The 12,669-nt window shown below is 44.7% G+C and overlaps 1 protein-coding gene across 2 annotated transcripts in view; it reads left to right on the top strand.

Moving 5' to 3' along the window:
• LOC143342476 (uncharacterized) overlaps positions 1-8,461 on the top strand; it is a 90,769-nt gene extending 82,308 nt beyond the window's left edge. Inside the window, exons 7-8 of one of the 2 annotated variants that reach the window (XM_076766408.1) lie at positions 7,423-7,434; positions 8,429-8,461. In XM_076766408.1, coding sequence (XP_076622523.1) covers positions 7,423-7,434; positions 8,429-8,446 — 30 coding nt within the window. In that variant the 3' untranslated portion in view covers positions 8,447-8,461. Of the gene's footprint in view, positions 1-7,422; positions 7,828-8,428 lie in introns of those variants that run through there. The other variant, XM_076766407.1, reaches the window with a different exon arrangement.
• Positions 8,462-12,669: the final 4,208 nt, after the last annotated feature.

Raw genomic sequence — 12,669 nt, 5'->3', positions numbered from 1 at the left:
CGTCGATCGAGCGACGATTTACAAGAATAGGTACAGAGTTTCTGTTCGTTTATTTTGCCTGACCGCGAACCTAGTTAAAAACCAGCGAAAACCGTTGGCTGAAACGAGCAGTTTTTCCAGAAAATGTCGCTCGTGGGCGAAGGTGGGTCGACGATATGAGGAAGACGGCTCTTACGCCGCGTCGTAGCGACGAAGTTTTCCCAGGACGGAGTCGTCGGAATAATGGGGAAGAGGGTAAGACGGTTTTCGTAGCGTCGGAGTAACTCGTAAAGACTTTCGCCACCGTCTCTCGCGTGTCATAAAGCATCTTCGCGAGTCTTTCGTCTACCCGGTGAATACGATCTGACGTTATTACCGCGATGCCATCGCCTCTGTGTAATATATCGCCTTCCCTCGCGCGTGTTTGTCCGCTCCATTTAAGAGGGGAAAAATCAACCCGGAAAACTCTGCGCGATAGGTGGAATATTTTCGTACAGCAGGTCTCAGGTTTGTCTCCGTTTCACGCGTTCACTGCCAAAACCCCCCAAATTGTCCACGAAAACGAAACAATTGGAAACTAGCACACCCATAATTTGAAATAGAACTTACTTTCACAGTCTTGTTAAAATTCAAGAGTCCATAGTTCATAGTGAAAATATGGGTGTCAGTGAATGTGTTAAACATCCTGTGCCCCACAACCCTGAATGAGTGAAAATTCAACCGTAAAACATCTCGATGTATCGTTTTAAATTAATTGAATTTTTAAGTTTGAGGGTTGTTTTCCCACTCTGAAAACAGCTTCGTAAATTTCAATTTAGACATCAATAAATACGGTAAGAAATACTTATCCAAAGAGGAAATGGAGTCCACGGGGATTTCGTGAAAATTTCGTGCTGGGGGAGAGAAAGGATTCCTCCGGTTCGAACCAAAATGGAGGGCTCAGGATGGTCGAGAGGACGACACGTTTGCATCGGTCTCAGGTTTCAACGCGATTCGATCAATTACGCCAACACCATTGTAATTTGTAGCGTCTCTATCTGCGTTTGTCCGGAACCGGTTAACGAGAGGCCGGCGAATCGGCGAAGGAACGATCCCGTTGCCCCCAGCCGGGCCGATTAATCGACTCTTCGTCGAGAGTCAAACCGATGCACACCGGTTCGCGATCGGTTGCACGCGTACGGTCGCCCTGGGAATATTTTCAACTACGACCGGACCGTGCGTTTCGGTCCCCGAGTTCCATCCTCGTGGAACGCGAAATAAAGTGGCCCCGAACACACGATGTAATTAATTACCGCGATCTGATTGCGTGCAATTAATCCCGCCGTCTCGCAGCCCGGATCATTAATTAAGAGTAAACGAATGTCTCCGGGATGTAGACACTCCGGTATACGCTCATTTATTCGGAATAATTTACTTTGAACGACTGTTGGCTGCTTCGCGCTGGATCCTCGCGATAAATGTCCCTTATCAATTTCCGCCGACTTCGTATCGATGCTCGTTCCACGCGTGTCGCCATATTTCCGAGTCTTCTCGCGGAAATATTAGGCAGTTAGATCGGACCTAACCTACTTATTCCGAAACTCTTTTATAGCGTCAATCAGCCTCAATCAACAAATTGGTATTCTGATTTTCGTCTTATTTTGGCCTCCAAAATCTCCCATTATCATTTTATATGCCGGATAATTGGACAGCTTATCGAATATTCTTGGAATTTCTACATATTCTTCATCAAAATACGCGCTGTTTGCACTTCGAAACATTAAAGTCCTCCAATCCGTTCAGGAGTTATGATTTCTTAAACATACGCATCCCGGTGCCCTACTCACACATACCAGATCATGCGTACGTGAGCTCGTAGAGTTTCGGAAAGTCGACAAAGGCAAACTGACACGTGTCCTCTTTCTCGATTATTCCGAAGCTGCCCGAAGTAATTTCGGACCGCCTCGTGGGAGTCGAGAGAGAAAGGCTCACGTTTGCCTTCTCGCTCTTGAACAACTGAAATCCGACCTCCCGTCTACGGCATATGATTCGGAATCTCGAACTCCGAAATTACTTCGAGCAGCTTCGGTGAATCGAGAAAGAGGGCATATGTCATTTTGTCTTTGTCGACCCTCCGAGGTCTTTTCAGAGGAATTCTGTTCTGGTCAGACATTGTATTTTCGGTAAAGAATTTTTTTCTCGAAAGTGCGTAGGATTTCGTGGGCATGTATATTCACCAAAAATGATTGTAATTGACTCCCCTAACTAAAAATAATTTTTTCAGAACGATTTGAAATCTTTTTTTTCGCTGAAAAATTAAGCACCTACCACCTGCCGATTTTTCTTAAAAATTCGTTTTTGTTTTTCAATAAATTTGGTTGACGCTCTATGGAAATGTTGTTTAGTACCTTTTAGAAGCAGAATCTTTGACAAACCACTGTGCATCTTATTTTTAATAATCCAGACAACCGAAGCTATCATATAAATTTCCTTTGGTTTAATGTTAGCCGAAACAGCTGAAAATTCTCTCGTCCGGGTCTCGGGAGAAATTTCCGCGGTTCTAACGGGCGTCAGAAACGCAATTATCATTCGGCTCCGGAGAGTAAGTTCTCCCGGGGACTGGAATTCCGCGCGACCACTCTCGTACTGTTCAGTTTTTATTTATACGACCCGGCCGTGTTTCTCCTCGCGACGCTACCCAGGTTTTCCTGCTCGTTACTCCGAGTCCTCCCTCGTGAATCGAATTACCCTCTTGTTCTGGCCCCCCGGATAAAAAGAGGAGGCGTGTGCCGTTCGTGGCCGCTTGCTCGATTATTGCCACTTCCGGGAGCTTTCGTCTTATCAGCTTATTCACGAGCCTCGCGTCCCGGGACTCTTTTCATCCCCTTATCTCGATCCTTGAGCCGATGTTTCTCGTCGATTTATTCGCGATGCTGTTTGGAAAGCATTTTTCGTTTGGCGTTTCATCTAGAGAGATGCGATCGTTAATTGCACGTGCACTGTTGAATTTGAAAAAGATCTAAGGTCCTACAGATGCAGTGCTCTTCGAGCCACTCGTCTTCCTCCTTTGTAACTTCTTCATAAATGCATTAATAACGGAGTTACAACACGAAACAATTTCGTATACCACCCTGTATTTAGTTCCACTTTCGATGAAAACTTTGTGTTAGATTTAATCTTGGATACAGGCTATAGATCAAAATTTAATACGCTGTACAAACGGTATTCTATCATTATTATTTGTGCATATCTATCTGATTATACATCAAATTAATGTATCTTTCAGAGGCCGGATTAACAGTTTCTCGTAATCTTCTATGTTAAGCACTATGTACAATTCCATGTGAATGAATGGGTTCGCTGTCCGTGAAATAAATAATAAAAAAAGAAATTGTGCATGGTTAGGTAGAAATTTGAATTATAGAAAGGGACTGGAACATCTTCCGAGGGAGAGCTCTCTCGTTCCCGCCAGATTTCTCTGTTACCCAGGTCGCGTTCTCTGTCCATGAGATCGAGCGGTTTAATAACATGATTCAAGGAGCGGCAGCCATAGGCAGCGATCGGTGTGCATTAAGGTCAGCTGGGTCGAGGTGTATAAAGATAATAGCCCAGCCACCGACCGACCGAATCAGTTCCCTTATGTCCAACTATATAACGCGCGTGAGAGATTCGTTAAGGTTCGGAGTTTAGGAAATTCTCTCTGGCAATCGTTTCGTGGCTGATATTTGCCGCGCTGATAATCGATCGGTTCCGCTCGAAACTCCCTGCAACATCGATATAAAACGATTGCAACAGAAACGTGCAAACGAACGGACCGCGCTTTGGTTCATACAACGAGGGAATACTGGCAACCAGAAATAAATTTTCATTCGGTATACTTCGATCGTGTTTCAAAACGAAGTCTCTCGCACGCAATTTCGTTATTCTAGATTTTGAAACTCGAAAAATTCAAAGCAGTCTCTGGCAAACACGCGAGAAGCAGCGTCGATCGCGAAATCGCGTGACGGTCGCGCGTCCCCAATTAGCGATTCGTGAATATTTGGCGCGCGTTGGGGAAGTCCCTCGAGGTTCCCTCGTCGGTCTACGCGTCGATCGAGTCACGGGTAGGGTCACGGGGGTCAGGCCACGCAAAAATAATAATCAATCGAACGACCGGGGCAAGTGAGAGTCGGGCAATTACGCGGTGGCGGCGGTGCCTGTGCTGCGGTTTGCCCCGGCCAGGATGAACGAGGACAACCCGAGGCCTCCTGCCGCCTTTAATTCGCCTCCGATCCCCCCACCTGCCACCCCCAACCCCCCGTATCGTAACGCAACAACTCGGGACTCCCTCGCTTTATTATTAAAAGTTAAAATTCCGCTGGGAGCCAGGCCGATCTTGCGGCGAGCTCCGCCCGCCTCCGACTTTCTTTTTTTGCTCTACCCTTTTGCACGGCCTTCGGTCTTTATAAAGTCGTGCAAACGCTCGTTGCCGGCAATCTCCAGCATCCGGCTGGCATTTACGCGCCCCTTTCTTTCCTCTCTCCGAGCGTTTTGACTGACGTCCTGCCCGGCGAGCTCGCGAACGCTTCGAAAGAGGATTTTTGCGAAACCGCCGCTGCGGGAGAACGATCCACGATCGTTTATTTACTTACCGGACGAACCCTTTGGGCGCTGAGAATGATAGAACTAAGAAAACTCGAAGCAGAAGACTAGATGGAAGCTTAAATTTATCGTTTGACGAACATAAAAATATCAATTTTATTAAATCGAAGGCAGCATCATCCTCGATGTGGGATCGAAGTTTCCATTTTGTCCACGTTGCGAAATTTTTGAACGATGATCGTCTCCCATGCTCGTCACCAGAGGGGTCGCGTTCTCACAAGCGCTCGATCGACTCACGAGTTTCTATACACGACGTAGCGCCACAAAATCTTGAAATGAAATTTAATTTGACGTAAACCTGAAGAAATATAGTTTTAATCACGCCCACGAGGTTCAGTGAGAAAAGTAATAACGGACAGCGTAAACATTCGAAAAGAGCGCAACTCTATAAAAAAACAGGAAGGACAACAAAATAACTGGCCCGGGTGGGTGGTGTACCGGGTCGGCAATAAAATTCGCGGCTCTCAGCTCGCGGCGAGGATCTCGTGTTCGCTCGAACAGCGATTTTTTCCCCGGGGCGCGTACATCGCCGGCCTGGCAAGCGGAATTGTCGAAAGGCGGTAAAACTGTCCGGCCGGGAGCAAAAGGGATTGGAGCCAGCGCGAGTTACGCGCGAAACGGAATGGCTGTTTACCCGCGGACTGATTGAAAACGCGCAACGGAACGGGAAATCTCCGGTTTTCGCGCGACGGAATATTTAAACGGAACAGGAGTCGCCCGAGGCGGTCAATTCATTCTCCCTCCCCCTCGGAAAACCGACGATCGCCTGGACATTTTGAAGCTTTAGAAACAATTCGTTTAAAGTTACTCGATATACGAGTGCAGTTACTAATAATCGCGCTTCCGTGATATTTAGAGTTCGAACTTTATTAACACGTTCCGACAATTGGGGAAAATCGTCCATTATGGATCTCGTTATACTTGTAATAATCTTGTTCAATTATCTACAAATGAAATATGTTTAGTAGACCAACTGAATATTTACAGTAAATGGTACAAGATGTCTACAGTGCTTGTAAACAATGTTTGGGCGCAGCATCTGCGGTGATGATTCGTAAAATGAACCCCAGGTGCCAACAAAATTAATACACCGGCTCAATATTTACAGTGATCGACAGTTTATGTGATCGTTCATAAGTATGTAAAGGGTACAAGATGTCTACAGTGCTTGTAAACAATGTTTGGGCGCAGCATCTGCGGCGATGATTCGTAAAATGAACCCCAGGTGCCAACAAAATTCATACACCGGCTCAATATTTACAGTGATCGACAGTTTATGTGATCGTTCATAAGTATGTAAAGGGTACAAGATGTCTACAGTGCTTGTAAACAATGTTTGGGCGCAGCATCTGCTGTGATGATTCGTAAAATGAACCCCAGGTGCCAACAAAATTAATACACCGGCTCAATATTTACAGTGATCGACAGTTTATATGATCGTTCATAAGTATGTAAAGGGTACAAGATGTCTACAGTGCTTGTAAACAATGTTTGGGCGCAGCATCTGCTGTGATGATTCGTGAAATGAACCCCAGGTGTCAACAAAATTAATACACCGGCTCAATATTTACAGTGATCGACAGTTTATGTGATCGTTCATAAGTATGTAAAGGGTACAAGATGGCTACAGTGCTTGTAAACAATGTTTGGGCGCAGCATCTGCGGTGATGATTCGTAAAATGAACCCCAGGTGCCAACAAAATTAATACACCGGCTCAATATTTACAGTGATCGACAGTTTATGTGATCGTTTATAAGTATGTAAAGGGAACAAGATGTCTATAGTATTCGGAAACAATGTTTAGGCGCAGCATCTACGGTAACGATTCGTAAAATGAACCCCAGGTGCCAACAAAATTAGTTCCCAAGACCGTACGTTAAAGAAACCAAACAAGACACTGGAGTTTTAACGAGGTTGTGAGAATAAATAGTTTCCAAGCGTCTAAAAACAAAGTTTCCCCGTAGTGGACAATTCGAGGGGTTCGGTATGGCAATCAACGCGTTAAGGCTGTCGACGAGAGGAGGCCCAAGGAGTCGTCACGAACACGGGTCTCCCATCGTCGAGCGACATCGTGGTTTAATAATTTCTTGGGGAGGGATTTTTTTTTTCTTCGTTTCGAAGTGGGGTACAAATTGTTCCGAGAACGCGACGGAATCGATCCCGAACAGGGCTTCTTGCACCGGGCGGAGGCGATCGTTGGCCGCTTAACGACTCGACGACGCGATACGGCCGCCCTCTGCGGCGACGATCCGCGAATAATTCGACGACCGACCGATTCGCGCGATTACGTATTATGCTAAACACGCGAAAATGGCTTTTTAAATGGAACATCTACATTTATGCAGCGGCCCCTCCCCGATACCAGGGGGCCAGGCGGTCGGAGAACGCGTAAGTACCGGCGAATTAAACGCAATTTTCGTCCAAGCGAGGTATGCATAACAAATTGTCGACGGACTGAACGTCTTTATACTTTGAAACCGGCCGGGGTCATTATGCACGTAGCACGGGGGCAAAAGCGGCGAGCTCTCCGTCCCCGTCGACGATTACAATCCAATCATTATTCCTGCATAATGTTCCTAGCCCTTACCTCCCCCTCCCCCTGGTATCTTCCGTGTACTCACCTGCCTACGAACTGGAGCGAATCCTAATCAGTCGCGTCCCGCGTACGATAATAAGAGCGAAAATAAGCCGATCGACGGTCCGCGAAATTGAAAATTAAACGTTCCGCGTAGCTGCCCCGAGAATTCCTCTCCCAGCAACGCGTTTAACTGGTATCCCGGTTTTTTCTGTTTCATGCGCTGCCTTGGCCGTCGCCTCCTCAGGATCCGACGTCCGTGAGTATGGGTTATTACGTATCACGAAATGTTGCAAAGTAGTGGCTGCGGACCGGAGAAGAAGAATCTGAGTCGCGACCACGGTTAGGCTCGATTCACACTGTCCGCGCGGCTCTTTCTCGCGTTCCCTTCGGATTATAATATCTATTTAACGTCCTTCAAAATACTGATACGCTCGTACGCGGAAACTGTGTTTAAATAATACAACAACGTTCGATAAGAAAGACACGCGAGAACGTTCGATCCGTTTTAATCGATTCGACGTAGAAAAGAACGTTTTTGTGAACAGTCGACGGTAGTGTGAATTCAGCCTTAGCGCGAACGGGTTTCATTCCCGTCGCGTGGGCCCGGTGGGCCCGATTCCGAGCCTGAAAAAAGTCTCGCGCGTATCGCGTTTCGCTCATTGCCAGGCTGCACCGCGAACGTTCGTTCGATTGGTGCAGGAATCAAAAAGTGAAACGGAAAAGACTCCGTTTTTATTCAAACTGTAAAGAACAAGTCTAACGTGCAGCGTTCTAACCCTTTGCACTCTTACATTTCATTATTATACACATATTTACCCTTCTTACAATGTTTTCTTTTAGCTTCAGCTTAAATGTGTGTTCTTGTTCCCGAGGTAATTTGTTTATAAAGGAAATCATCAAAGAAAAATAAAAAATACAATCATAATTCAAGATTGTGTTTTCGAGGGAAATATTGGAACTATATTTCATACATTCATAAAGGCTAGTAATAAAAAATCACAGCATTATTTTGGAAGTTAGTTTTATTTATTTTTTAAATATTTTTAAAAATTTATTTTACTAAATCGACAGGTTAAATTGCAATACGTTCCCATAAAAATGTTCTCAAATATAGATACGAGTGCAAGGGGTTAAAATTCGTCCATCATCGAACGTTCTCAATGCGAATTGCTTTCTGTTCCATATCCGCCGGACCGACCACTCGGAACCCCACGCACCGTCCAACGTCGTCTACGGGGAACGGAATCCAGGGCGTAAGTATGATTTGAGTTTCTACGATCGTAATTGCACGGTTCTCGAACGGGGTCGCGTACAAGACGCGCCATCGAAAGCGACGCTTTCCAGTGTACACGGTTCAGGTATGCAAAAGAGCATGCCTCGAAGACGAGAGGCTGTCGAGAGAAAGATCACTTTGTTGTTGCTCGCCGCCGGAAAGGGAAGGGGGCGAACGTTTACTCGCACGAATCCGATAATCGTCGTCCGAACGGTCAAATGTATGCCCCCCCGATGGCATCGCGTGAAGACGACTACTTATTGAATCCTCGGGTCGCGCGTAACTAGCCACGAAGCAGGAAAATGGCGCCGAACTACCGGGCTAATTACTTGGTAATAACCGATCCTCGGGGCGAGGGAGCTGCTCGACGTCCCCCCTCGGTTGCAATTATTCGTAGAAACTCCTTCCTGCAACTCGGTCGCGAGAAAAATGCGCACGCGATCCCTGAAATCGAGAAAACGAGAAACTACTTACCCCCTTTCGCGCGAATTCGTCCAGAAATTATTAATTGCACGTGTGTGGGCGCTACTTCGTTGGTTGTAGGAAATCGAGGCCTGCTAGGGGGGCTCATCAGGCCCTGCCTTAAACGTCTGAATATTGGCAAGTTTTCTTTGTGTTTCTCCACTGGGTTGTGTGTGCAGTTCCTTGGGTTTCGCCTTATAACCTGCATTCAGAATGTTGAATTAATTAGTGTTTTTTCTTGTTAGATTTCATGGTTAGTGTTAGAGGGAGAACTTTCAAAAGCCCTTTTATCGTGCAGAATATTGGAAAATCGGTCGAGGAGTGTTTATACAGGGTGTTTGACCACCCCTGGGAAAAATTTTAATGGGGGATTCTAGAGGCCAAAATAAGACGAAAATCAAGAATACCAATTTGTTGATGGAGGCTTCGTTAAGAAGTTATTAACGTTTAAAGTTCCGCCCGTAATGAATTTTTTTCTTGAAAATGCGCAGGATTTTAGGGGTACGTCTATTCACCAAAAGTTATTGTAATTATCCCCTGCAATCGAAAATAATTTTTTCAGAACGATTTGAAACTTTTCAATTTCACCGAAAAATTTAGGCACCTACCCCCTGTCGATTTTTCTTAAAAATTCCTTTTTCATTTTTAGTAATTTTGTTTGACGCCCTACAGAAAAGTTGTCTAATACTTTTTTGTAGGTACCCATGAGCTCTACTTCAGAAAAAAGTTTCATTGAAATATATTCACAATTGTAGGAGTTACGGCTGTTTGAAAATTGGACCATTTTTATGGGGTTTTTCTCATTTTGCGGGGTCAAGGACTAACTTTTCTAATATTTCTGCGATTTGTAGAGAGATTTTGCGAGAGAGTCAAGAGCGTAGTCCTCTGGTGGCAAGTACGACAGGTGACGTCACATGCAGCGTACAATTTTTGGCCCTCCGTTTCGATAAAATTCTACTACCATTTTGTAACTGGGACTTAATTGAGAGTAAATTGTTTCTTGAAAAATCATTTTTGCCCAATTCGTTACTCCTGTAGTACACTTATTGATCGTTGTTGAAACGAGGGGTTGGTTAATCGCGTCCCGTTCGGGTCGCGCGTGCAAGAGGACCGTTCCGTCTCGGTCGAGCGGCTCGTACGGTCGCGATAAATCAGGATGCATCGCGTTCTCCGGTGAAAATCGCGATCCATCGCGACAATAACATCATACGCCGCGCAAAACACAGGGATCGTTATCGTACGTTTGTTTCCCGCGGCGGATCCGTTCCCGCTGCGCGAGAACGCCGACGACGAGCGCACAGCTGTTCTTGTCAGTATCCCGATGCATCACGATAAATCCGGCCGAGTTCCTTTTTCGTGCTGGTTCACGATGCGCCTCGCTCGGTCCCGCTCGCCCGTTGTGTCGTACGAGATCGGGTAAAACCGAGCGCGCGTGTCTTCTCATGCAGGACGACGGTATAATCGCGGGATCGAGGCCCGCGGTTAGGTCTCAATTAAGCGGCAGATTTATATCGCTAGACATCCCTCCTTACCCGCGATCATCGCTACCGATTGTATAATCGACCGCGATCGACGCGAACCGCGCGACCCCCGAAATTACGTCCGTCGCGATCCTCGCGATTAATTTCTAATCGACGACACCCGTCCACGTTCCTCTCGACGGACGTTCGTTTCTTCGCGAAATAATATGTCCTTAACATGCTCACTGTCTATGATCCCGTATATGGATCATATCAGTACTCCATTGCATGCTCCATTGAGAGATCGGACAGTGAACGTGTTAATATTGAATTATACAGGGTACGAGTTGAGAAACCTTGAAATATGAATTGAGGATCTTGGAATAGAAGAAATTTAGATTCTTAGTGCTCGCAACTAAAGGGCTGCCACCATTGGGAAAAATTTTAATGGGAGATTCTAGAGGTCAAAATAAGACGAAAACCAAGAATACCAATTTGTTGATGGAGGCTTCGTTAAAAAGTTATTAGCGTTTAAAGTTCCGGCCGTACTGAATTTTTTTCTCGAAAATGCGCAAGATTTCAGGGGTATGTCTATTCACCAAAAATGATTGTAATTGACCCCTGCAACTCAAAATAATTTTTTCAGAACGATTTGAAACTTTTCAATTTTCAGGGTAATAGACAGTTATGGTCAGACATTATATTTCCAGTAATGAATTTTTTTCTCGAAAAAGCGTAAGATTTCAGGGATATGTCTATTCACCAAAAATGATTGTAATTGACCCCTGCAACCGAAAATAATTTTTTCAAAATGATTTGAAATTTTTTAATTTAATTGTTTAATATAATAACTAAGCCTCAATCAACAAATTTATATTCTTGATTTTCGTCTTATTTTCGCCTCTAGAATCTCCCATTAAAATTTTTCCCAAGAGTGGCCGAACACCCTGGGAAAAATTGTAATGGGGGATTCTAGAGGCCAAAATAAGTCGAAAATCAGGAATACCAATTTGTTGATAGAGGCTTCGTTAAAAAGTTATTCACAATTAAATTCAAAAATTTAAAATCGTTCTGGAAAAATTATTTTCGATTTCAAGAGTCGATTACAATCATTTTTGGTCATTACACATACCCCCGAAATCCTACGCATTTTCGAGGAAAAAATTCCTTACCGAAAATCTAATTTCAGGCCAAAATCTAATTTCGTTGCCCGAAATTTCATGTGTATCTTTAAAACACCACAATTCCTGAACGGATTGGACGTTTTTAATGTTTAAAAAAGCAAACTACGCGTACTTTGATGGAGAATATGTGCAAATCGTAAAAATATTCGAGAAGTTGGTCCTTGACCCCGCAAAATGAGAAAAACCCCATAAAAATGGTCCAATTTTCAAACAGCCATAACTCCTACAATTGTGAATATATTTCAATGAAACTCTTTTCCGAAGTAGAGCTCATGGGTACCTACAAAAAAGTATTAGACAACTTTTCTGTAGGGCGTCAAACAAAATTATTAAAAATAAAAAAGGAATTTTTAAGAAAAATCAACAAGGGTAGGTGCCGAAATTTTTCGGCGGAAAAAAAAAATTTCCAATTCTTTTGGAAAAATTATTTTCGGTTGCGGGGGTCAATTACAATCACTTTTGGTGAATAGACATACCCCCGAAATCCTGCCAATTTTCGGGGAAAAAATTCAGTACGGGCGGAACTTTAACCGTCAATAACTTTTTAACGAAGCTTCAATCAATAAATTAGTATTCTTGATTTTCGTCCTATTTTGGCCTCTAGAATCTCCCATTAAAATTTTTCCCAGGGGTGGCCGAACACCCTGTATATACACTCCTCGACAGAGAGATTATCGATTTCTAAAGATTATTAGACTATATAGAAATGCATCTATCCCCTTCGTTGCTTACTACAAATAATAACATCTTCCTATGCCTGCAACGATCGAAAGTTCCCAATAGGGCACACTTAACCAGAGAACAACATACTTAAAAATAAATTCTTGGACGTGAGAAAAAATTCTTGTCGTGTTTCCTGAAAACACACCTGTGACGGTCCCCCCAGCCAGATAAAAATCCCGCGATCGGTATCGGGTCGCGTTTCACAGCATCGGAGATGAAAACTCGAGTCGCGGCGCGCACAAAGGGGGGGCCCTCGGGCCCCGGAGAAGCGAGGCCACGAATACGAAATGACGGGACGGATATCTGACGTCTCTATAGTAGTAAAACGGCGGGCATGCGTGGCCGCCTGGCCCCGCGGGGGTCCCGGAGACGTCGTCGGAGACATCGTA

The sequence above is a fragment of the Colletes latitarsis genome, chromosome 6 (genome assembly GCF_051014445.1).
Source record: "Colletes latitarsis isolate SP2378_abdomen chromosome 6, iyColLati1, whole genome shotgun sequence".
Taxonomy (NCBI): domain Eukaryota; kingdom Metazoa; phylum Arthropoda; class Insecta; order Hymenoptera; family Colletidae; genus Colletes; species Colletes latitarsis.
The sequence above is the reverse complement of the archived record's forward strand: the minus strand, read 5'-3'. Positions and strand labels throughout refer to the sequence as shown.